At 40.1% G+C, this 27699-nt stretch overlaps 1 protein-coding gene across 8 annotated transcripts in view; it reads right to left on the bottom strand.

Moving 5' to 3' along the window:
- Positions 1 to 27699, bottom strand: part of ARHGAP12 (Rho GTPase activating protein 12) — a 91035-nt gene that overhangs the window by 27294 nt on the left and 36042 nt on the right. For 4 of the 8 annotated variants that reach the window (XM_054171344.1, XM_054171343.1, XM_054171346.1 and 1 more), the window contains exons 3-5: positions 7741 to 8004; positions 3865 to 4005; positions 2016 to 2096 (exon numbers count right to left, since the gene is read on the bottom strand). The exons of 1 other annotated variant lie outside the window; for it this stretch is intronic. In XM_054171344.1, the coding sequence (XP_054027319.1) occupies positions 2016 to 2096; positions 3865 to 4005; positions 7741 to 8004 (486 nt within the window). The remainder of the gene's footprint in view (positions 1 to 2015; positions 2097 to 3864; positions 4006 to 7740; positions 8005 to 27699) is intronic. 3 more of the 8 variants (XM_054171347.1, XM_054171348.1, XM_054171350.1) reach the window with 2 other exon arrangements.

Here is a 27699-nt window from a genome sequence, read left to right as displayed (position 1 = left end):
TGGTTTGCCACCACTCAATCTTCTCAGTTTAAAAAGCCCTGCAGAACAGTTTCAGGTCTGGTTCACTTACTGGCTCTCTCAGTCAGACATTGGCCAAGTATCATACTGTTATGCCTGATATCAGCCTAGGAATGCATTCTGAAAATCTAAGACACCATTAAACTCTAATTTTTGTTAGACTGCAGCAGAACACACAGGCATAGGAGCAAACTGCAGGTCTTTTGCAAGATGTAGCACAAATGAGGGTTAAAGATTGTTACCCATTCTAAAGAATAATTCACTATGTTCTCTTATTCCACTGCAAAAAGCTGGGTTACACTCATCAAGAGCCTTAATAGACTTTTCAACAGTTGTCAAAGCTACTCCATCTGAGACTTCACTTTTAGCCAGAGGCATTCAGCTATTCCTAGATGTTATTTAAATATACATGACTGGAGGGCTTTCTGTAAGACTGTCTAAAGTAATTTGTTTTGTAACTGTCCTCCCTCCACAACAGATAACCTTACAATTTTTCACACATGTACAGAAATACTGGAAGTGTTATTCCTGAGCATGTTCACATTTGCAGGTCATGCTATAACTGTGAAGATTGTCAGTGTTGCAGTACTAGCTCAGCTGCTGTGCTATTCCCAGAAACTCCAGATGATTTTTAGTTCTAAAGAACTCCAGATGATTACAAACTATCTAACAAAAAGGATTCTTTTCGTTTTGTCTGGTTTAAGAGCACTACATGACCACAGTATTCCATCACTTCATTTCACAACAGATGTGGGAAAGCAGTATTTGAAGTAAATACACACTGCTCAGCTCTAGTCAGACCACATCTGGAATACTGTGTACAGTTCTGGGCTGCCCAGTTCAAGTGGGACAGGGAATTACTGAAGAGAGTTCAATGGAGATCTACAAGGATGATTAATGGACTGCAGCATCTCTCTTAGAAGGAAAGACTGAGAGACCTGGGGCTGTTTACTCTGGAGGAGAGAAGGCTGAGAGGAAACCTTATCACTGTCTACAAATATCTGAAGGGTGGCTGTCAGGAAGATGAAGCCAGTCTCTTTTCCATAATACCCAGTGACAGGACAAGGGGCAATGGACATAAACTCAATCACAGGAAATTCCATCCCAACATGGTGTGAGGGTGATGGAGCTCTGGAGCAGGCTGCCCAGAGAGGGTGTGGAGACTCCTCCTCTGGAGATCCTCAAAACCCTCCTGGACACATTCCTAAGTGGTCCTGCTTTGCAGGGGAGTTGGACTTGCTCTCTGCAGGTTCCTTCCAACTCCTAACAGTCTGTGAAAAAACTGACCAAGAGTATTTTTTGTCCTAGTAACTCCATTATCATCCAAGCAAGAGTTACAACGCTGATGTCTGTGGTTTTCTCTCACCACTCACAAGAGGTTTCAACATATTATAACAACAGTCCTGTAGTTTTTCAAAGTGAAAGCAAGAATTAAGTACTATTATTAGGTGCATCCTCAGAATACCAAATGTCTCTAGAGCTCTGCCACTTTCCTACAAATTCCTATTTTAATTGCTAAGTTAATAAATACCAGAATACACTGCTGGTGAAACTGTGTCATCCTCAAAGATCCAAAAGTTTCAGCCGAGTTTTCTGGGGTTTCAACACCTGCCTGTATAAGCATTTTGGAGGGTACTAAAAACAGACTAACCATTTTTTAGAGCCAGTTTGTAAGTTAAAAAAAAAAAATCAAATCATCATCATCTTTTTTTTCCCTATACAGCTTTTCTTTACCATAGCAAAATCACAGATATTATTCTGCAGACTTGCTCAGCTCAGCAAAGACACAAGATCTTCTTTGACAGCAGAATAGTCACAAACATCCATTTTTCATGTCCTTGAGTACATTTCTTTTTTCTCTTCACACTCAGAAATTCCACAAAAATGCAAAAAAAAAACCCCAACCAAGTCCTCTTGCTGTGAATAAATGCCATTGAACATTTATAAAGGAGGAGAAAGCCTCAAGCTGTCAAAGTTTCTGGTTTTGGGTCACCCACCTTGGGTAGCTCCCATTCTGACCGGGAACCATCAGCACTGTAGTAGTATGGTCTGCCTTGTTCATCTGCGTGTTTTAGCCACTGCAGAAAGAAATGTGACGACAGGAAACAAAATCAGAGTGACAGTCGTAACATAGTAATCTCTGACACTTGGGATTTAAAGTCAATTTTTAATAAAGTGCCATCCCCTTTGGAAGTGTCTAGCACACAGCCTCCAACCAAGGCTAGTTAGCAACACCGTTTTCATCTTAGGCTCATTAACATTTTTTCCTTCTGTGACTCTTCAGAACATAGTCCTGCAATATCACACAAGAGATTGTGATAAATAGGTATTTTTGAAGATGCTGCAACTCAGTCATCAGCATTATGGTGTCAGTTTAAGAAGGAACAATCTTTGCATCAGGTCTGTATAAAGCTTTTATACATTAAAATTACAGAGTTACAAGAAGCTCAACAAGCAACTGCTGGTAAGCGTAAGAGACAATTGCACTTGCTGAACAACTCTGCTTATAAAACATCAACAGGAATGTGAGATGCAGTTCCTAACTAGATCATTAAGAACATGATTTCTGTAACCTCTGGAAGCAACTCCCACAAACCAAGCAGGTACAACTATGACAACTGTGACTAGTTATCCAGCAAAGAAAGAATTACCATGAGCAGAAGTCTACAAGAAGATTGCACCAAAATATGCAAAGAAACGCTCACAGCAAGCCTCTTGGATCAAGCAGGTTTCACAAGACTGCCTTCCAACAAACTGTTTGTGATAGGAAATGCTGTTTTCTATCAGTACTAGTGCAATTTAAACAACAACAACCAAAAAAGTTGCTATTTGTCGAACATAAAGTACTCTAGCAGAGCTTTATCAAGAAAAGAATAAGCAGCATAAAATTCCAAAATTGACATAAAACTGAATTATAAAATTCCAAAATTGACATAAAACTGATTTTTTTTTCCTTAAATTCTTTCAAAGAAAAAAAAAAAAAAAGCCTTGCATACATCAACTGGAGAACAGTGGTGGTGTTATTACAAACAAGCTACTGTTTCAATGAACACTTTTTGAAGTTAAAAAGATTCAAATTTGGTGGCCAATTAGAAAAATGGGACTGCTTCACAACTAGAACAGAATATTGTCATTTACTGTGTGGGGGAGAAATTTTTGTGCAATACCCAGAATCACAGTAAGTTGTCAGCAGCAATTCGACAATTGGAACAGAGCATCGACCTGCCAATATAGCTGTGGTTTAATTAAGAGGTTTGCCTCCCTCTGAAAGCAGTACTGAAAATCTCTAGTAAAAGGACAAAACTGATAAAGAAGCATTTTCAGTTTGAAACCATCCTCACTGGAAGGGCTCTGTAGATTAAAACAGCTTTTAAGACAGTTAGAAAACCATCATATTGGTATGAAAGTTCATTGCTGAAGTGTAACTGAGAGGATGGGGGAGAGCTGTAATTAAGAAAATCATAGAATCAGTCAGGGTTGGAAGGGACCACAAGGATCATCTAGTTCCAACCCCCCTGCCATGGGCAGGGGCATAATATGTTCATTTAATATAATCTGATACCAAACTGGAAACACAAAGCCTTTTTCTAGATATTGAAGAATATACTTAAGGAGAAAGCAAACAGACAAACAAAACCAAAACAAAGACACAAACAAATCAGACCAAAAATAAAACCAAAACCAAAGCCCCCACCACTTTGGTTGCCACAGTTTCATGCATATTTAAAAACCAAAAGGAGATACTGCTGAGGTATGTTCTTCACTTCTAGAAATGAAATCTGCATTTCTAGCAGTGAAATCAGCAGAGAAGATTTGGAACACAGGACGAGAAGAAGGAAAAAGTACCTTTTCATTAGTATAGTCATTGGTATATAAGGTCTGACCATGTTCATCCAACTCTTCTGACCAACCCTTTGGAGGAGAACCATACTGACTATCTGACTGGCTGTAACAAGAACTGTGGTCGTTTTCTTCTGATGAAAGATGCTATAAGTAGTCAGAAACATACAAGGCAGTTTTGAGAATGAAAGGAGCTTTAAAATCTGAAAGAGCAAAGATTATTTGACTAGAAAGAAAATAGCAATAAAGGCAGGGTGTTGACATTTTTGTATTTTACACCAGAGAATAAGAGATGCATTTTCACAGTTTAGAAGTGTTTGATAATTTCTAGGCAATTCCAAATATTTTCAGAACAACTGGTTTATACCAATACAATTTCTTCAAGTTCTACTACACCAGATTTCAGTTAGTCAAATTTTAAACTCCTTTTTTTGTTTGTTTGGGGTTTTTTTTGGCTGATCTATATTTTACTCCCACTCATTCACCTTACTGAATGATGAAGAAAAGTTAGCTTTAGCCATCTGCATTGCCTCAAAAAACTTGGAAGACTTGCTACCTTCACTTTCTGGGAACATCCCAACTTTCATACCTAAATCCTTTTCTTCCCTTCCCAAAGAGTATCTGAACACACAATAATCCTTAAGGATAACTTAAAACTCCAGCTGCACCTTTGCAGGTCCCAGCACCGCACAGGACTCATGCGATACATCCTGAAATATTATGAATCTCCAGTCTTCTCCTTCCAACTCTGCTGCATGTGACAATAAGCAGAGGCACAGCTATTTTCTCAAGGCAGAGGTAAATTGCTATGTAAGGAGTTAAGTTTGATGTGGTAAGTAAAAGAAGTATTTTGCCATACACACCAAACAATTTGTTCCCTCATACACCTTGTTCATCCCCTTGCTAATGCACTCTAGTATTACTCAAAGCATCCATTACATGCAACAATGCCACAGTTTACTGAGGAATTCAGTCCGGATTCCTTTTCACACTACCCTGGATACTTGGCTACCAGAAGGCATAACACTTTAGAGGGAACACATCCTACTATTCAGAAATGACAGCAGTTACATATTGATGAAGGTTCAGTAACAAATACAAGGGCTTTGAGGAAAATTATAAAGCAGGACAAAGGCAGACTTTCCCTTTTTAACTAGAAAAGTATTTCTCCTAAAAACCTTAAGTGTTACCCAAAAATATCCATGTATCAGAAACTCACCAGTTTTAAAAGCCAAAGGTTTTTTCCCCATGTTTAGTGACATTTCCAAATGGTTATTGGACAGGGTTTTGATGTTACTTTTCCAAGTACCTGCCCACTTACGTGACACTGCACTGACCTGAGCCAGTTTACCAAGAACAGCAAAATCCACAGGAAATTTCCAAGTGACCAATAAAGTAACATTAAAATTATGTACTGGTCCTCTAGAGCCTCCAGAATGTGAGCATGTAAACAAAGCTGCCTCTCGTGCCCTCAGGTAACATGAAATTCTGAAGGGCCAATTTCTAACCACTGGGGGGAAAAAAAGGGAAAAAAGAAAAACAAAGTCTTCAGTCTCATTTTCACTTGAAGAATTAAGACTGAGGAGTGATAAGAGTGCTATTGGCCCCATCTGAACCACTGCTTTTTGTATTCATCTAAGTTTACATTATGTTTCTTTAATACTATATATAAACATAATGGAAGTTTGCATTATGTTTTAATGGTTAAATATTAAGTGCATTATCACTTAATGCTCAAAGTAGTAGACTTTGTACAGTTTTATTACTATTATTATTATGATTAACAGGAATTACGACCCAATAATATAATGCATTTGTATTTGCCTCTTTTCAAGCAACTCTTGATACAGGGGAAACACTGAACACACGTAAAATAAACAGGAGACTTTAAAGTGAGAATTCTCCTAGGAAAACCACTGCTGTTCTGCAAATTGACTGTTGATCTGTAAGGTGTCCATGTAATAACACTCACCTTAACCAACATTTGCAGACCTAAGCAAAATGCCTGAGCTGTTACAGAGTTTTACCAAGCCAGGCCATTGCTTGTCCCTGTTTTCTGACATGGTGACATCTCATTCCTCTTACAGGCCACCTTAATTAAACCACTACCTGACAAAATTTCTCATACTGTTAAGCACTCCTTTCTCAAATACATTAACAAGTCACTACCTCTAATAAATGTTAAGTGTAATTCCAAAACCTTACCCACTTTCCTAAAGGCTTCATTGATAGGACTTCACTGCTTCCCCCAACCCCATCCAAATAATTACCATAACCTGCAACTGTTTTTTTTTGGTGCTGTTATCTGTTACCAACTTGTCTGGCCAACTAAGTACAATTTTGCCCCTCCTTAATAATCCATTAAAATTCTACTTCCTAACCATAAAGTTCTAAGAGCAATTATAAGCTATTTTGTGCTCTAATAATTACCCACAGTTCTTACTTTCACATCACCTTGCCATCTGGCTACCTACTATGATACAAGTTCCTTTTCAGTAGATACATAACTAGCACTTAATTTCCTGCATACGCTCTTTCATTACTGAAACTGAAGGGAATGTGGACAATTCAAACTACTGTGCAGAAGCCAACTTCATTCATTATAATGTATTAAATATGGTTTTATTAATTATTGAGACCTATTTGCTCTAAATCTTCATAACTGGACAAAATTTGGGGTGCCCTATATTTCAGTATAGCTCAGGCTCAGGTCTCAAGCTTTAGACTAAGTATTTTGGTTTAAGTACTCAGAGGTCGTAAACAAAAAGGTGAACACAAAGAGCTGAGCATGAAATACACTTGCAAACACAGAATAGAAAAGAAAGGGGAAGGGAAAGGAGGTGAAAAGAATTAAAAGCTTCAAAATTAGCATGTAACTGCTGGAAAGTGAACCAATATGAGCTGGAAAATTGTATCTTCCTAGACACTAACTTTGATAACCTAGTCAGGAAGGATACAAATTACTTAAGGAACTCATGCTACTGGAAGTATAAACTTGTATCTAGTTGAAAATTAATCAAAACATGCATTGGTCTTACAAAGACTGAAAACTTGATAGAGATAACTATCTGAATGCAAATCTGTAATACCTCAAGCATCACAAACAAAAGAACTGGGGTGAATTACGAGCAATAAAAACAATAAATAAAGTCAAGCATTCTGAACATGCAACCATGCAGTGAAGTTGTGGTACAGAGGTATGAGTAAGAGCCAGAGAGGTCATTCACAAATGGGGAGTGAGGAAGAATTATTGGAAGTACTTCCAGGAAAAGAAGGAAGAATTATGAAAACAGAAAACCAGTTACAATTACTACAAGGAGAGTTACTACTCAAAAAAAGCAATCACTTGATACAGATGAGAAAGAGTCTCTCTAGCCAACAAGAAATTAACAGACCAGCCTCAGAGATACCAAAGTGACAGCCATGAACATTTTGGTAGTCTACCTGTTGCAGCCACTAGCCTGTGGCAAGAAAGTTTCATACAATCATAAAACTGTCTAGGTTGGAAAAGATCTTTAAGATCATCAGCTCCAACCACTAAACAAACACTGCCAAGTCCGCCACATCTACATGCCTTTTAAATACCTCCAGCAATGGAAACTCAACCAGCACCCTGGGCAGCCTGTTCCAATGCCTGACAACACTTTCAGCAAAGGAATTGTTCCTCATACCCAATCTACCCATACACAGCTCAAATACCCCTCCTACACACAAAAGTGATTGAAGAGTTAAATTGTTCACCGCTTCATACCAGGACACACAACCAAAAAGACAAATGAAGACATCCCTTGACACCTGGAAACTCAACAATACCAAATTCCACAGTAAAACAGCATTCACGTGCATTACAATCTCATTGCTGGTGATCTCAGAAGGAACTACCTCATGATCTGCATGGCTCTGGGAATCCCCTTTATTAATGCTTGCATCTCGGGCCCACCGTGGAGGCTTCCAGGTTCGTTCCTGTGATCCTCTGTTGTAGTAATAACAGCGTCCTGTAGTATCTTTATGGGTTTCCCATTCCCCATTTATTTGGACCGGAGCACTTGTAGGTACTGGTGGAAGTGCAGACTGAGATATTTTCAGTTCTTGTAAATTAGCATAAACTGGTGAATCAGGCCTCCCTTGGCTTGGTGGAGTAGTTGGCTATTGAGAGAAGAAATGTATTGTTAAAGAGCAGATGAATGTTAGAATGCTCCCTTGCAATTCAGAATATAGTACAGAAGTAAAACAAACCAACAAACTCCCTTTGTTGTTGTTAAGTACAAAAGCACAAAGGACAGCCACAAGATGCTGGGGCATGAAAACCTTAAATTGTTAACTATAAGGTAGATGTCACAAGCTGTATTTATTCAATAGTAAAACAAATTTTTTTCAGCATTTCCCCAGATGACAGCTGATAATTATGTCATACAGTGGGTTTGAAATACAGTGGAATCATCATCAGAATAATTATATGCTTGCCTTGTTGAAAAACTTCAGCTTTACAGTTCAAGTATTGCTCAGGAACTGTAAGTAATGTGATCTTGTTCAAGATAAAATGTAGAACTTCTGAGATGCCACTTGACAGGCAAAGATAGTTCCCTAATCTTTCTCCCTTGCTCCTCACAGATAGAATCAAAAAATTATTTCAGTTGGAAGAGACCTTTAAAATCACTGAGCTGAACCATTGCCCATGATGGTGGTGAATGTAAAGCAGGATCTTCTCAGCAAGATCTAAACAAACACCTCAGCTGGATGTTGCGACTAAAGCTCTGGGATACACCTGGATGGTTCACCTGGTATGCCCTTCCAAACAGATGTTTAGTTAAAAATATTTCAGGCCACATCACCAAGAGTTCTGATTAGCACTCGCTTCCTGCAGAAATCAGAGGATATTCTTATCCACCCAGTTTTATTTGTATGCATGTATACAAGTAGCACAACAAATATCCACAGGAAAACAAACCAGTGATGATGATTTCTCATTAGCAAAGAGTTTGCTAACATGAAAGCCCAGCAGAAAGCATGGATACAAGTCCACAATACTTCCTGAAACCATGGAATACTTTCAAAGAAGCCATTAGAGAGTCAGGGAGAAAAACACACTTTCAAATGTTCAGCTCCTGAAGCATAACACAAACAAAAGATACCATGCAGAATGTAAGAGCATCTGTTTTCACAAGAGCTGTGATTATGAGATTGTGAAAGCAGTTTGTTTCCTGGTAATGCACTACCATCTTTGTATTTTTAGAACACATTTAGGCACTCTAAAGGAAGGACCTGTATTATTTATGCTGTCCCCTCCCCCTCCTTGATTTTATTCAGAAGCTTTGCTGAAGGCAAGTCCTTGTGCCTTTTCTTGCATCTTTCACAGAAAGAAAAAAAAAATCCACAACACAACATATTGCATTACATAAAAGACCTTTTATAATGTACTTTTAAACACTAAAATCATAAGATGCTAATCTAGGCCACGTCTAATCATAAATTATCAGGGTTTGCTCAAGCACGACAGCATATCATGCCACACAATCTGATATAAACCGACTGCACCACAGCTAGAGCCAAATATGGCAATATCCACAACCAAAAGGGGAAACAGCCAGAGAGGAACTTAATGAGATTAAAACAGGCACAGACCTGTTTTGTGTGCCTTTAAAAGAGAAAACAGAGCTTACTAGATAGAGCAAGTACAGCATGTTTAAGACAAACCACAAGAGGGGGAGGGAGAAATTCCAGCACTGGCAAAATTCGGACTGCCTAAACCAATTAGTCTCCTCCTCTAATTCAAAGGAAAAAATAAAAACAAAACACTCACAACCAACCAAACAAAAAAACCTGACAAAACCCAACAGCAATCTGGTACAAAATTTGATGAACAGTATAACACTATTTTTCTGGTGTCCAAGTCACATCCTGTCCCCCCCATCTGTACTCTCACTTTCATTTCTGATGAGGGCAGAACAGCTGCTCTTGAGAGCACTAACAGTGTAACAAATGCTACCATGGATGAAGCATCACCCCATGGTCTTCAGGGATGAACCTCAATTTCCAGGGATGGTGAGAGGGTAACCTTGAGGTCTGCTCATTTAAGAGTGCAGTTTCTGGATTCATTTCCCAGTGGGCCCACAGAGCTTCATTTCTCATGTAAATCGTCCTGCCACTAAACCACCGGGCTTGGCATTTGAATCAAGAGCATTCACCTGCATAGGGGGAAGGCACAAGCCTTCAAGTTCTTCCTCTATTTCAAGGAAGTGGCAAAAGCACTATCAAGCATCCTGGCTGTGGTGGCAGGAGGCCAGTAGCTTACACAACACTCTCATCCCACTCCAGGCAACACGAAGGCTTAGTTGTCTTGCCTGCATTTCACCAGTTGCTTTTTTGTTTTCATTAAGATAACAAAGTGCCATTATTAGAAGAGCAGTTTTGTGTATTAACAAACGTGTTTTCCAAACAGAAAACTTGTGACACAGAATGCTTGACATAAGGAAGAAGTTCTTTACAATGACAGTGGCAAAATACTGGAACAGGATGCCCAGAGATGTCATTGGGGTCCCATCCCTGGAGACATTAAAGATCATTGATGTGGCTCTGGGCAGCCTGATCTAGTTGGAGATGTCCCAGCAGGGAGGTTGGACAAGATGATCTTTGAGGGTCCCTTCCAACCCAACACAATCTGTGTCACGATCTGTGAAAATGGCTCAGAAGTTTCATACTGAAGTATTCCACAGTTTCAACAACTCCAGATGAAGCTGCAGGACATGTATGTGCTAAGGCAGTACTGGAAGCTCACAGCCAACATACTGCCACATAGCTCAGGCAGCACACTAGTTAAGTTTAAAAGAGTAACATAATAAGAAAGCATAATGAGGGGTTTTCTTCTGAATGCTCAGTACTGCCAAACTCAATATACCAATTTCTGGTTTTCAAGAGAAAGCCAGAACTTTTGGTCCTGAGCAACAAACAACATAGCCAGCTCTCCTGCCAACTAAGCCTTTAGCTGCTTTCAGTCTCTGTTTCTCTCTCTTCCAACAGATTTTTTTTTGGGGGGGGGGGAGTAAACGGCAAGATTTTTGCAAGGCACCTGTAAGTTGCTGCTTTCAACAAAGCATAAATAAAATGCAAAGTCATCAGCCTAATTACAGCACACAGCTTAGCTGATAATCACGTCTTTGAGGGATACAATTTTCTTATCAGAAGCTATTTTAAATAACCACATAGCACACAGTAATACTTCCTCATACCTTGAGCCACGCAATGCGGTATATTGGTGTGCCTGCAATAATGCTCAGTTCAACAGCACTCAACCTTATCACAGCTAATTTTGTGAAGAATTTCTCATTTATTGATGAGAAGGAAAACAACACAACCCAGCTTTCAGAAATCTCAGGTTTTGTGGAAATTGACTTTATCCTACTTTCTCCATGGGTGTTGGCAGGAAGGTCAATCCTTTCCCTCCTGCCCAGTGTGGGGAGTGCTGCAGACAGGCAGGTCCCACTAGATGTCCCTACAGAACTCCTGGGTCCTGCACCACCATCCCTTTCATTTCAGATGAGCGTTTGAGGGTTTTACAGAACACCATTTAACAGCTTCAAAACCCCAAGCACATTAATTTGTTTTCGTTTCATTTACCAGACTCATTACTCATTACCAATGTATCAAGGCAAACAGATCTAGATCAAAATAGGGTATGATCACTTCCACAGCTGCTTTCCCCAAATCAAATGTATACAATTAAGGGAAACTTAAATGTACACTAAACAGTTCTGTATGTACATAAGGATTTCCAGCTAGAACTTCACTTCTGAGCTTCATTTTTGCACTAACAAGCTCTGAATGCTCATAAACATAGAATTATATCAACTGAGACTCCGTGTCTTCTGGCTATCAGAATCACAAGAACATGTCCTTCAACGTGCCTTATGCTCAAAACATTTCAAGATTAATTTGCTATTTGATATGGATTTCAGACTTTTCATGTTGCCTTCTTCTGCTGAGAACAATGAAGAACTCTTGCTAGAAAAGGCGGGGGGCAGGGAGGAAAGGAACAAGAAATAGAAATGCTTCCATGATGCTAAGAACTTGAACAAAAATGGTACAGCCCAGGCAGCTCTATGATAACTTTATGAATATAAGGAGCTCCCCCTGAGCTTAGTAATGTTCTGCATTGTAATACTTTAGAAATCTGCCACGTTTTAGCCCTGTCTCACAGAAAAGTTTGCCTGCACTAAATCCCTGCAAACAGATAAGAGAGAGAGTTTCGTGCAGGTGGTTTCGTTTCCAGGTTCAACAAGCAGCCTTCCTCAAACAGGGCCTGCACTCACAGCTTTTGCAGAGCAGAAGTTTTTATACTAACACAGCAGGAAGCAGAGACGTGCTTTTAAATAAAACAACGTGTTAATCATTCATGAATGAACAGTCAACATTTTCAACAAAGGCTGCAGATACGCTATCAGGCCTCGGAGCACTTGAACTCACTGCAACGAAAAGCAAACTTACTATACTTCACCAGGTACTTCTCACTACCAAAGTGTGTATCAGCTTCTCACAGGATACTTTACATTTTAGTGCTACCTTATAGAAATGGGTTTATTTTTGCCAATTGCCCTATTTGTTTAGGCATTCAGAATTAAAGCAAACTTACAAGAGGTTCAGTGCAATCCAACAGGGCAAAACTGCAGTTCTGGGAGAAAGAACTGCAGATCTCTTCCCTATCCACCACTTAAAAATGGATTTCATTTATTTTCTTGCACTGAGAACATATTACAGCAATTAAAAGACAGAAAACAAAGTTTCCTTGAAAGTGGCAATTACCTCTTTCCTCTTACAGGCCTCAAATCCAAGACAGCAAATTCTAGAATGTAACTGCTTAAAGAACAACTGCAATGCTAGCCTACGAAAAACATGACCTGCCACAAGTGATTTTCCCTCCTTTACAAACAAATTGCTTTAGTAGTTGTGCCTGTTTGCAGCTTTTCTTAGTGTTAGCAACTTGAAAACTTCCATTTCAGCAGCAGCATTCACACTGCTGAAATTAGCTACTAAAAATTAAGAACATGGGGCGGGGGGAAATCCTCATATTCATCTTCTTTATGAAGTTAGAAGCAACAGATTATTCACACTCATGCAAAAGAACAGAATCACACCGAAGGAAAACAAGGGAATATTGGCTCCTTGCAGCAGCAAGCTGGAAGAAGGAGGGAAGTAGAACAGGCACATTCCACAGCATTCTGAGACAGGGAACAAAGCATCCCAGCTCCCTCAACAACCAAGCTTCTTGCCAAGGAATTGCCACTGTCCTTTTAGGAAGGCCTGACTTCAACACCAGACTTAGCCAACAGGAATTATATAAAAGAAATCTCAAAAACTCTGCAGTTTCATTTTCATGAAGCGACAGCTTCAGCTGGAATAATTAGCTCATCTCCTCCTTCCTCTTTCTGCTCTTGGCTTATGTTTTCACAAACATATTCTGGATCCTATTTTCTATCATATTCAGGCAGATTGTAAGTTTACTGTATTACACAAAAACCCAGAAGGGAAATTGTTCAGCAATTCCTTTACTAATTTATAAGACAAGGTAGCGAACTATTTTAACTAGTCAAATCGAAACGGGAAGCCCAACAATTATTAATGCACCAACCTTTTCAATGGGATAATTCACTCTGTAAGTCCAGGGAATATATAAAAAGATGATAGTGAATATTATAAGCCTGTTAAGAGTAGACTATAAATTTCAGACAAGCTGTGGTACTGCAAGTATTATTTAACTGCTTTCAGGTTCTCATGTTCAAGCGATTTGTCATTATGAAGTGATAAGAGAAAAATGACACTGCAAAGCAATGCATAATTAAAATCATTCAAATACTCCTGACTAGTAAAGGCCATTCAACAGCTAAATCTTTAAAATGTTTAGTTACTAAGCAGATACACTCAAAATAATATTTTTTTTTTTTTGTGGTTAGTCAATAATTTTCTATCAGATTGAGAACAGTATAATTAAGCATCTGATTTACTTCCACTAATGCTGTGTTTTGGTCAGTTTTGCATTGTACTTGCACTGAATCACAGGCTGAGCTATTACTTTCTTCTATTTCTGGATATATTTACATACAATTCACTTTAATGTAAATACATCTATTAATATTTTGGTTTATGAACCTAGATTATGAAACAAAGAGTCTTAGAACACAGAAGGACACTGTGTCCTGCCAGAATGTACTTGGGCTATTTCAGCCATTTAAGTCCCCTTCTGCTTTAGCTGTCCTATACTGCACACTAGAAAGAAAATCATTCCCAAATTTGCTGAAAATATAGATGTCTGCCTGGTGATACTGTAATGCCTTTCATATAAATATATATATAAATATATATGCACACACACATACATATGCACACATACATACACATATATATGGGTAGAAAAAAGCCTCTAAAGCCAGATACATTCCCCTTTATCGGTAGCACAAAAGAATCATAAAATAGCTTACCTTGGAAGGGACCTTAAAGATCATTCACTCCAACCTCCCTGCCCATGGGCAGGGATGCCTAATTAAATTTGGTTGCCCAAGGCCTCATCCAACCTGGCTTTGAACACCTCCAGGGAGGATGCATCCACAACCACTCTGGGCAACCTATTCCAGAGACTCACCATCCTCACACTGGAGAACTTCTTCAAGATCCAAACCTACTCTCCCTCAGCCTCAAACCATTCAACCATTCCCCCTTGTCCTGTCACTAGACACCTTTGTGAAAAGTCCCTCTCCAGCTTTCCTCTAAGTTCCCTTCAGGTATGGGAAAGCAGCTGATTACATCACCCCCAGAGTTTTCTACAGGCTGATCAACCCCAGCTCCCTTAGCTTATTCTCACAGCAGAGGTGCTCCAGCCCTTGGATCATCTTTGTGGCGCTCCGCTGGACTCTCTCCAACAGCTCTGTGTCCTTATGCTGGGGACACCAGAACTGGACACAGTATTCAAGGTGGGGTCTCACCAGAGCAGAGTAAAGGGGCAGAATCCCCTCTCTTGACCTGCTTGCCACACTCCTCTTGATGTAGCCCAAGACACAGTTGTCTTCTGGGCTGCATGAGCTCACAATGAGCTTCTCATCAACCAACAGTGATTTATGTGACTTAAATTATTTTCATAGTCAACAAAACAACGACTCTAAATCTCACTGCAAAAACCCCACAGCATAAAGCCAAGAGGTGGCTGCTATCACGTTCACAAGGGAACGGCTTAGGAACAGCAGTGGCGAGCGGCTGCAGGAGGCGGCCTCTGGAACATGAGGCCTGCTACAGAAGGGAACAGTTGGCTATGTTTCTTGAGTACCAAAAGATACCACTCCCAGATCATCCATCCTAAGTCCCCATTCAAATAAAACTGATGGAAGAACCTTTCCCCTGTATACTCTACAGATTCCCCATTCGCATTTCCGCAGCGCTCGTGAACATGTCAACAAGCAAAAGGGTTACAAGTGAGCTTAGGAAGTTTCCAGCGACAAAAGAAAGCACAAAATTGATCGAAGGATTGCAACAGTGATGTCAAGTATTTTAAAAAAGGGAAATCAGATCTTACAATGGGATCCTTTGTCAAACATGCACAAAGATGACAGTGTTTACCGTGCTTGCACATCGCCGCTTGCACAATCTAGCTTCTCCCTTCCATAAAAAAGCTTTTGTCCAAGGATGTAGACAAAGCTGCTTTTCCTATAGTAGAAAATTTAAACACCACATGAAACACTTCACTTCATGCATGCTTACACAGCAAGCTTACCCCAACTGGGAAAAAGTGACTACACTGCTCAACGGTCAAAAGACACCCAATGAACTACCTTCACTGCTTTTTCACCCTGTCCACTTTACCATGTAACACACTGGGAACTTTCCACTGACTTAATGCTGTATCTGTAGCCAATTTCAGAAATTCAGATTCACAGACTGCAAGGGATCCTCAAAGGCCATCTTGTTCAACCCCCCTGCAGACAGCAGGGACACCTCCAACTAGATCAGGCTGCCCAGTGCTGCATGGAGTCTAATCTTGAATGTTGCCAGGAATGGGGCCTCAACCACATCCTTGGGCAGCCTGTTCCAGTGTTGCACCATTCTCATTGTAAAGAACTTCTTCCTTATGTCCAACCTAAACCTACCCAGCTCCAGTTTCAAAGCATTGCCCCTCATCCTATCACTACAAACCCTTCTAAAGAGTCCCAGCCTTCCTGTAGGTCACATTATCACCTTCATGTAAGTGGTGTCAAGTTGATTCTGTAATAAAGATGTTTTCACCAACTCTAGTAGAAACACCAAGTTTATTCTGCATTTTAATTTAACTGCTGTCAATTCTTGACCTCTGGGGAACCCACAGTACACACTGGAATGCAGATCTGTGAAGAATAAAGTAATTGGGAATCATTTGTGATATGTCTTGATGATTACTGTCTATAAAAACTAAGCTAATACACTAAGAAAAGACCAGAAAAATTCCATATGCTTTGTCCAGTGGAAAACTGTCCTGTAACATGCCAAGAGAAACTGCTTTTTGGAAGGGCAAGAATCACAAGAGCACAACAAGTTCTTTGGTTGTTTCATAAGCATTTCAGCAGAACAATCTCAACGTTTCTGTAGTACTGGAGAGCCCTTGCTTAAACCATTTACTGCTTTACCTGATTTAATGTATAGTCACACATTTCATTTGCCTCACAGAGGCCAGAGCATTTTTTAAGACAGATTATTGAGGCCTTCATGAAAAACTTTGGTGTGGTCACAACTACAGTGCCGTAGCGCATCTCAAAAGATGGCCACTAGGAAATATAATTGGGAGTAGAATGGTGTTGGAACTCACAAGAGCTTAAGGGTCAAGGAAAAAGTTTCCATTAATTTAAGTCACTTCAAACTGAATAGCAATTTTTTCCCCCTACACTTTCCATTTTGAAAAGTATAGATCCCATAGCATTTCAGTGTACTTTTGAGGGTCCAGTGCTTACACAAAGCAGCCTAAGCCAAGCATCCATGGAAAGTGCAGACGGGAAAGTAAACATCATCTCTGATAAAATTCCCAAGTTACTCAAAAGTTACTGAAGTTGTGTTGCTCAGCAAGCCTGAAAGAGCTGGAGTACAACTTGATCAAACAAAATCGCCGTGCAAGTCACCAAAACCCCATGCCTCATTTGAACAAAAACTGTAAGATCCTACTATTTGAAAGAGAAGGAAAATGCCAGAGGCACTGAGAATTTAAAATACTGTATGTGTGCATTAATGCTTGCTTTCCAAATATTAAGCTTTTTATTAAATAAAGAAGATGAAAGAACAATTTACAGAAGAATTCTAAAACGCAGCAGTCATCAAATCTGTGTCCCATCAGAAAGGGTATTTCATTCCAAACCCTTGACAAGAAAATGCGAAACTCCCACACAATTTACAGCTGTTGCCCCTTGCTGTAAAAGCAAATTTCACTTGTGTGAAAACTTTGCTTCACCAAACTTTGCTTGTGGCAGCAAACTCAGCAAGTGTTTGTTATGCTAGTATTTCTTTCTTAGGTGTTAGAATGATTCCAAAGCCTCTTCTTCAGCTTATGAACTGCAGTGCTTAGAAGTTTTTTAGTAGCAATACGCAGCAGTGTTCAAGCAGTATAAGCAATGTTAATGTATCAGCATGCTCACTGGAAATGTGTTATGGGATTAAATGAAGGCAGCAAACTCCAGTGAATAACACAGCTAACTGGCCCAGGAAGCAACCATGGTGTATAGTGCGAGACCAGATACAGGAATCACTTCTGTTGGCTTCCCTCGCTGATATATTAGCAGGAATATATTGTCATGCAACCGGTAGGTTCTGTGCTTTCCTCAACACCCAGGCAGCTGTACGTCACAGTTTAACAGGCAGCTGCTACCCTCCACATCTGCTTCTCAGAGCTTTCCTCCACTTTACTACTTGCAACTCCTACTCCCAAAACACCACTGTGTACCCCAAATCTCCAGTGGGCAGTTTCCTGGATTAGGATGTCCCATTTCTGAAGGCAATCCAGCCCCTTCAGAAAACAGATGGTGTAGCTGTTTACATTAACTTCCATAAATATTGCATCAAAACCAACTTTCAATACTGCCCAATTTATAAACTGAGAGCAATATACAAAAACTATGTTCTAGGGATCCTGCCTGGCTCTACAGTTCTAACACACAGGATTTGAAGAACCACATTTCACATACTGTCCCTGCTAGCTCTATACCTCTGCAACCAACAAAATCACGTTATACACCCAAAGTCAAGAAGAATGATGATAAACTCTGTTCATCAAGTAATTTATTCATATTTTAACATAAGACAGACCCAGGCAAGGGAATGTAATTGTTCTTAAGCCTGTACGTGCAAAGTCCTGACTGTTCCCATATAGCAACCAGCAGCAGAACAAGAGGACACAGTCTGAAGCTGCACCAGGGGAGTTTTAGACTTGAGGTGAAGAGAAAGTTCTTCATGGAGAGAGTCATTCATCATTGGAATGTGCTGCCCAGGGAGGTGGTGGAGTCACTGTCCCTAGAGGTGTTCAAGAGGGCATTGGACGTGGCACTTGGTGCCATGGTCTAGTCATGAGGTCTGTGGTGACAGGTTGGACTCTATGATCTTTGAGGTCTCTTCCAACCTTGGAGATACTGTGATATGTCTGAATTCAGGCAAAATTTTCAACAGCTACCCTTTTAAGGCATCAAAATAGCTACTATTAATAAAACAACAACAACAGCTAAACAAACAAAACAAGAAAACCACTGCACCTGTTTTTTGCTCTTTTTCATTTTGAAAAAACTGGTTTGCTCATCTCAGCAGAAGGGGGAGGCCATGAGAGAAGTAATTTGCCATTTTAAATGAGTTAGTTACCCCAACTCCCCATGCACAGAAGCAAAGAGTTTCCTTTGTGCAGAAAGGCAGAATCCACACTGACACTTCTGCTTATAGCCAGAGGTCAGTAAATGTTTTAGCCAATTCAGTTCATGTCACCAAATTAAAGCACACAGTTCAAAGGACTCAGCCAACAAATCAATGTTTAGAAAATCAGAAAAATCACAGTTTATTTATTTCAGAAAAATCAAAGACTAACGATACAAATTTAAGATATAGCTGAGCTGCTCTGCTGGCCACCCACTACCATGAGGAGCTACCCCATCTTGCCTTCCTCTCTCTTTTCCAGTGATGTTGATGTGACCCTGAAGATGATGGAAGAAACTAGAATGACATTAACCTCATTAAGACTTTAAAAGCAAGTAAACAAAACAAACAAACAAACAACAACACAACACCCACCTAACAAACAAAAGAACCCCAAAACCCAAACAACACCCCCCAAATTCAGACCCAATAGGTGTTTGCAGGTCACTGCAAGGTCAGAGATGCCTCTGAAGTGTCTGGTTGACTTAGGAAACAACTCTCTCTTAAGAGGCTTAGCTGCATCTAGTAAGAGTTAAGAGAGAGAAACAGAGTTTTGCTTACCAGCTATGTCCTACCCTTGGAGTTAAAAAAAAAAAGGATCTTTGAAGATAATGGTTTTGTTAGTATTTTGAAGTAAACTGTTTTAACATGCATTGCAACACAAGTAATATTTTTGTATAAACAATATAAAATAACATTTTCCTCGCTGCCACCCAAGCCCTTCCAACCACAGGGAAGATTGTCATACCGATGGCTGACACACCTACAAGAGAGGTGCTGCCTGACAGCGAGATCATAGAATGGCTTGGGTTGGAAGAGACCCCCAAAGGTCACCTAGTCCAACCCCTCTGCAGTCAGCAGGGACATCCTCTACTAGATCAGATTGCTCAGAGCCTTGTCAAGCATCACCTTGAATATCTCTAGGGATGGGGCATCAATTGCTTCCCTGGGCAATCTGTTCCAGTATTCCACCACCCCCATGCTAAATAACTTGTTCCTAACACCCAATCTAAATTTCCTCTTCTCTAATTTCAAACCACTGCCCCTTGTCCTATCATTATAGACCTGTTACCTCAAGCAACAAGTAAACCAAAGTAACTGAAAAATAAACATACCTAGGAGGGTGGCTGCTGCACTGACCAGGGTGAGTTGCCCACTTACCAGCTAGGCAATGCTGAAGGTCTTTCACCAGTCTGTGTTAATAAGCATTAAAAACTGCTAATCACTCTCCATCTGATAGACTATCACTTTTTTCCCTGATCACAGAATAATTCAGGTTGGAAGAGACTCATCAACTCTACCAAGTTCAACACTAACATATCGCTAAGTGCCACATCTAAACAACCTTTAAAGACATCCAGGGATGGCAACCCAACCACCTCCCTGAGCAGCCTGTTCCAATGCAAAACCACTCTTTCAGTGAAACTGTTTTCCTAATGTCTAGCCTAAAACTCCCCTGGTGTAGCTTGAGGCTGTTCCCTCTTGTATCAGTAATTACCTGTGAGAAGAGACCAGCACCTACTTTTGCCACAGCTGTCATCAAATGAGATGCAAAGGAAAGTGTGGTGAGGCAAAGGACTAATGCATATTCTTAGCTGTGCTGGGCTGCCGTGCCTGTCAATTTTTATTTTTCTTTAAGAAAGATAAGTACATTGTTCAAAGTGCTTATAGCCACTTCTTGCAAAGTTTAAAAAAAAGTATTATTAATATTAATTTTAAATAGAAAAGCCTGGGTCAGGTATGGTGGGAATATTTTAATCAATTAAGCAAGAAACGATGCTATATTTTCCTCTCATCTGCAAACCTCCAGGGTATATCAATACCTAAAATAAGTTACAACCCAGAAAGAGTTATAAAACATTCAGAAACACTGCAGTAAAGAAAGGCAAGGTTGGGTTTTTTTTTCCCCCACTACCAAAAAAGGCTGAGGGCAATGTTCTTCAACCTGTAGCAAAACTGATAAGGATAAAACAAGAGGCTTCCACTGTATCTAGTTACGCTTCTGATTTCAGACATTCCCACAGATCTCAGCGATGAGTGTTGGAAACAATCAAGCTTCTCGGGTCTCAGGAAAATAAGCACATGCCCCCATTCACTCATTTATGTCAACCCTGTAGTGGCTCCCATCCTGTTCATTCAGGTGGTCAAGCCAAAACGCTTAAGAAGCAAACCAAACCAGATAGGAAAGTACACGCAATGCTGTACTTTGTGTGATTAATACCTACTCTGAAAAATTAATGTAAGTTCAACGATGGACAAACCCACTTCTGTGCTGGGTGACAACCACAATGGCAGTGAAGCCAGCTCCATCCTAACAAGCTTTCCAGCACAGAATTTAAGTACCTAAAGCAACAACTGAAATGTCCCAGTCAACTGGAAACCATTGTGCTTCCATCACTATTCCTTGAATATCAATTATCACTTCACAGCCCTCAGAAACAAAACTGGTAAGGCAGTTTACAGGGGGGGGGAAAGGGGGGGGAAAGGGGGGAAAAAAAAAAAAAAAGGAAAAGGATAAAAAAAGAAAGAAGAAAACCCATACCCAAAGTTATTAGGAGTTAGCTGGCAAATCCCACATTCAGTGAGGAGCAGTTTTACTGCAACCTGTGGCCATTTCCACCTGGCTCACTTCCACAGCTGCAGCACTGACAGGAAACTTCAAGTCACTCGTCTTCCCCAAGAGGTTGCAACTGATCAGATGATGAAACAAGTTGCATTTTGTAATACAAAGCAGAGGTCTTGCAAACCAAGTGCACTGGGCTTTGCCTATTTGCTTCACTGCTGAGAAACTGCAGTGCAATTTAATCTTCAGTATTTATCTGTTCAGAGCAGTGAGCTGCAATTTTTTCCAGTTCAAATTCTATTTCAATGTGGTTACTAGGAGAAAAATAACAACAACAACAACAGTGTGGGTTGTATGCTACATCACACCTCACCAAGTTGATTGATTGGGGGATTTTTACTGAAAGCCTTCTGACAAATATAAAATTTTGACAAACAAAAGAGTACATTAAAATGGACAAATTACACAGATGCTTTTGTTGCCAGTAATACATTTTCTATAATACATTAGAATTTAAAAATAATGTCAAAAGCTCTCCTGTAGGAAAGCTACAACAAGGAAAAGACACAAATAAATTACCAGCACTTAGCAGACAGGAATGCATTTATGGCACTCTTGTCATACAGCATGAGGGAGTTCAGAAAATGCTGTCAAACTTCATTAAGAGGAATGTTATGCTACTTAAAATTACTAAAAGATTCCAGGCTTTTTTGACTACCCTGTGCAATAAAGCAAACCTATTAGCAGTGCATTATAGCTGAGATGGCAAGAATTTGCTAATAGTTTCATGCTGATTAAGCAACGCGCAGTAAGCGGTGCCCTGCCGCTCGCTACCGCGCACAGCCCTCCCCCCGGGACCTGCTGAATTGTCATTCTGTGCTCAGCATTCAGCTGATCAGCTGGAGCCACCAGCCTTTACAGAACATTCTCATTCAGACTACAAGTATAATCAAGTATTGCAGCACTATCTGCCAAGCTATTTAAAAATAAGGAAAAAAACAACCACCACACACACACACCACCCAAACCCCACAAACTCTTAAGGACACACATGTATTAAAAAAATCTCTATGTTAAAGCACATGTAGGAAAGCTCAGCACAAAGTTGTTCTTCAAAGCTGACAGAAAGCAGCTGTTCAGCTGCAGAAAGCACAGGTTGAACGGAAGCTGAAGTTTCTGGGAGTCTGCAAGATAAATATATAGTAGGGTAAAGGGCATGTTATTTTTCTGCCGTGGTTATCAGCAAACGATGCACCTTTAGGTGGTTGCTGTTGGATGGTGTAGCTAAAGCAGAGCATCACAAAGCAAGCAATAATTTAAAGCATTACCGTTTCTGGAAGAATAGCAATTTCCCATGAACAAAGCAGAGAGAAAAGCAAGGGTTTCAAGGTATTTAGAATTACTGCATGCAAGCTTTCACAAGAATACTTTGCTATTCATCCCTATGCCATTTGCCAGAGACACTTCCACCAAGCTTCTCTAAGAAGGTGAATTATGCACAACTGCAGGTTCCAGGACCCACAACGGTCTGTAAAGCAGCAGTGCTGCAAGCTGATCAGCCAGCTGCCCAGACAGCTTTCTGTAGCATTGCTGTCAATAAACAGAGATTATTCTGCTTGTTGACTGTTGAGACCTTGCTGTTCAGTCACATCTAGTACAATGACTGCATTAAAAATACAAAGCTTATTGAGAAACTTTGAATACCTGCATAGGCTTTAGGCTAACATCACTCCAAACGCTTTTATTTTCACAAGAGCAGTCTTGAGCATAGAGGGTGATTAGCTGCATCTTCTAAATTACACCTACTGGAACTATTGATAGCTGTGCTTTTTAGATTGCCATTGAAATGGGGGATTAGAGGATGTGCAAGTAATCTGCATGGTGACAGTACAGCAACCTTAACAAAACCTGCAACAAAGCCTCAAGGTAGGACAAGCCTTGCAGCCATCATTCCTCCCAGAGAAAGGCAGGATGAGTTACAAGAAGATGATAAAATGCTAAGCTCTGCTAAGAGCACCTCTGCATACTTTACATTGTAGCACATAGAATATCTGTATTGAGCAGGAACTGAAGTTTTATGCCACCTTTCACCAAGGCTGTACAGAGCTTTTGGGCACGCTAGCAAACCATAGCAAAATGGATCTATCGGCAGCAAGAAGTTCCAAACGTCCATTTAAAAGCCAGGCACTCCTGCCATAAAGCATGCCTTTATTGAGATGCTCAGCAGAATAAATTAATATGAAAACATCTCCCAACTTGAAAAGGATTAGGAACAAGAAGCTATTTGATGTTTTTGATAGAAGCCTGTGGAAACAAGCTGTCTGAACATAAACCTTCCCTCAAGCATCACAGAAGTTTACAGATGATACAAAAGCAAATTTCACGCATTATTAATAGAACTTTTTCACATATGTAAACATAATTTCAACTAACAATCTTCTACATGGTTGCATTAAAAGAAGATGCTAAGCTCCCACTCATGCATTTAGCTCATTATTAAAATAGATTAGCTAAAATTTAATTATTTTAACATCAAAATTAATTTTCACCTGGCAGGTTTCAACCAACAGTGAATAGATCAGACTTTCTTGCCTTTTAAAACCATCACTCTCAGTACTGGATGGTCCTTTCCTAAATCTGCATTCAGATCCATTATTCTCTCACATGTTTATTGTCTAACACTGAATATAATTAGTGGGTGCAATGACAGACAGCAAAATTTTGCACAAGGTGCAAGACATCGTCACTGTACAACAACTTGGAGTACAGATTGCAATTTAATTCTCCAAGGAGTCTTTGATATTTTAGGATACTGGATCTCTTCAGCATCCTTACTGTCTCCCAACACCTTAGGATGGGAGATTTCACCAACCTGCTTAAAGCAAAGAAAGACAAAAGTAGAAGAGGAAAAAAACAAACACATTTGGCATTAAAATAAATACATTTCTCACATTTCCAATACTTTAGATGAGCTTTGTGATTAAAAGCTCTCTGATTTTGGCACTTACAGAAATGAAGTTCACAGATGATCCTCTGGAAAAGCATTTAAAAACTAAATTCCTATTATAAGTTGGGCTCAAGAGGACCAGAAACTGTCTGTTTACATATTGTCATCTCCACTATACCTACTTGGCTGCTCAGTTTGCACGTTAAGGTTTCTGAACAAATGTCATGGGTTGAGTCACATCTGCTGCTGATATTCAGAACCAATGCTGCAGTCATGCCAGCTTTAAAACAAAAGTGCTGGCCAGAGACAAGTATCATGGGGCTCGTAGTTCAGAGGCTTCCTGAGCTAGCTGCTGCTCCAGTTTGGGGGCTGTTGGGCTTTTCCACTGGGTGGGCTTCTGCATGCTTTACAGGGTGACAGACCATTGTTAGCACTAGCTTCTGCTGCTGCTTCTGCATTTTGCTGCACTTTTCTGCAAACAGGCTGAGGTAATTGTGCATTGGATCATTTCCAGTAAAACCCAGAGGTGGGTTCTTTTGTGTTACTTTCCCTCCCATCTGCATGGGGAGAGTTTTGGGCTTGTGAGAGTGGGCTGTGTTAGCCCAGGACAATAAAGCATAAGAATCTCACATATATTCAAATCCATCATTCAAATGAGAGGGGAGAGAGATAGGAACAACTAAGACAAAAAAAGACAGAAGTCCTTCCAATTTCATAACACATGCTTCAGCACAGCCAAAACTTGGCAGTTATGTAGGGCTGCTTGAACCCCCCTCAAGCTCCTATTTTAATGACTTAAGGCAAAGAACATCTACATCATGCATAACATCTTTTTCCGGTGATGAAGGATAAATTAGAAAGTGAAGTCTCATGTCAGACAAGACACATGCACAACAGTTTTAATTCAAGACTCCAGTTTAAAATTCTGCTGAACAAAGTGTTAGTAGTTGGCACATCCATGTCAGAGTTATTTCAGAATTTGAGCAGAGTAGGAATATTTCCTTTAGTAGCTGTTTAAGACCACACAGAAAACCCCCAAACCTGCAAGTAATTATGCCATGATGCTTCTAAGGTATTGTTTAATTCTCAACTTTTAACTGAGCTAGAATGGGCTGCAGCCACTCCCATTGTAACTTCATGATTCCTTTTTTGCCAAAATGTCCTGAATGGTAGGAGGAATACTTGTAGAAATACCTCTAACCCACCGTGCCTCACTTCAAAGAGCTGAGAATCTTTTTAATACGACTTTTGAAGGCGTTTTAAAATGTTCAAAGCAAGCACACAACTGTACTCTTAAAGACCATCTCATCATCTCAGAACTACTCAGCAATAGGTTACTCATACTGTGCACAGCAGAACTAAGCAAAGCCACACAATTCTCATGGGAATCTCAACCAGGTTGCATCTTCCCCCTCTAGAGCAACTAAAAATAGACATATTTGTTCTTCGACTGTATTTCTTAGCTTGGTTCTCTCTCCTTGCAAACAGCTCATTGGCACCCAGTTTCAGGGCAGAAAACATGAAACACCCAGGCATGCATTTCTGCAGCCTTTCTTCTCCTTTATTTTCCTTACACTAGCAAGAATATTTTTTTTTTTTCACTTTCAAGAACAGCTATTGCTGCAATTCAGTATCCGGAGTAAGTAAGTGTACTTCAGGCACTTAATTTTGTGATTCAACATTAAAATAGATGTTAAAATCAGCCTGCCACTACCATTTCATTAAAAAAATTAGATATTAACAAAGTTGGGGTTTAAGATGATGGCTAAGAAGATATAAACAGATTTAGTATCTGTGGAATCTTATTTACTTTACCACAATTCTGAGGCTGCACTCAAGCCCAGATCCAGACATACCAAAGACAGCAACAAAGCCTCGTCCTCAGTGCTCAAATCACAGTTTAACATCACACACAGCGAAGCAAAGCAGCAGTTTCTGGACAGGCAGTAAGGAGCCACTGGGAGAAGATGAAGTGAGAGCAAGATAAACACACGAAATTTCAACGACCGCCTATGGACACAGCATTTAAATACAGCCCTGCAAACTGGAGTGAAAAACTTCCCCCCTCAAAAATCAACTGCAAAGAAAGAAACTATCAGTTTAATGTCTTCTTACCCACCAATGTCCATGCTTTTTTTAATATGCAGTGTGTCAAAGCCACACAGCAGGTAGAAAGCAGTCATGATCATCACAGCCCTCACAAATGCTGCATGGGGCATCATCACACAGTGAGTTTGGACAAAATCTGCTGAGGCTTTAGAGCTTTATTAAGCAAGGAAATAAAAGAGGCCAGAGCTAGACTTTAGCAAAGAAGTTGGGATTTAGGTTTTCCTGGGTTTCTACCAAAAAAAATTTATATATATATATATAATATTTTGAGCACAAGCTCTGCTGAGGGTCACAATAGCAACTTATCACCTAAGAAACAGCACAGAAGGATGTAATACCACTTTTACATGTACAGCTACCTGGAAAGCACAACTCAAAGGAAAATTTACACCTTGTTGCATCACAGCTTATAGGAACAAATGCTCTCAAACTTGGGAAGAGAAGGAACTGAGACAGGTCTCTCTTAGTTAGAAGATCGTGGAACAACAACAAAAAATCTATTTCTGCAGTTTTACTTCCCTCACCCTGAACATCCTCTTTCCTCAGGCAGTCACATGAACACAATCGATTAGGATCTGCCATGGGCACAGGCCTGAGTGGCTGAGCTCAGCAATGAGCAAAGGGTGGGAAGGACAATGCTGGATGACAGTTGGCCACTGCCTCTTCTCCAGGAGCTCCTCCCCAGCTCCCTGCCTAAAGCAGGGCAGCCACAGAGCCCAGCTGTGAATTGCACACCTGGGAGGAAGCAAGGAAATCCTCTGGCATAGCCTGAGGTTGTGAGCACTAGGGAGTAACACACATTAGGGTATGAGAAGGACAAGGCCTTAGAGCAGCACAAATGTGCCCATTAGAATTTAGAGTGCAGCACCTGGGAGAGAGGGCAGAGACACAGACAGGACACAGACTTACTTGAAAGATTTTAAAAGGCAATATTGATGAGTACATCTCAAAAAATTTTGTGAAGGAGTTTAAGGTTGGTAGTTGCACGATATGAGATGCAAATCCAAGTGTTCTCAAGAAACAGAACAGCAGCCCCTGACATTTTTATATCTTTATATATTTGATTTGTGTAATTATATAGATGTATATACCTACACCCATAAATAGTCCTAAAGCACAATGCAGTTATGCATGACAGCCATCTATTAGCTCTCAGAGATGGCTGCAGATAACCAGGAATTGACATGTTGACAGATCATTGGCAGCAACAGGGGAGAAAGCAACTTTATTCAATTTCAACAGGAAAAGCAGTCAAATCAAAGCCACACAGGAAACTCTTATTCAGTGTTTCAACACTTTACCACAGGATAAAGCTTCTTCTAAAAGACTT

This window comes from Dryobates pubescens, chromosome 21 (assembly GCF_014839835.1).
Source record: "Dryobates pubescens isolate bDryPub1 chromosome 21, bDryPub1.pri, whole genome shotgun sequence".
In the NCBI taxonomy this organism is placed as follows: Eukaryota; Metazoa; Chordata; class Aves; order Piciformes; family Picidae; genus Dryobates; species Dryobates pubescens.
Note: the sequence above shows the minus strand (reverse complement) of the source record. Positions and strands in the feature narration are given on the sequence as shown.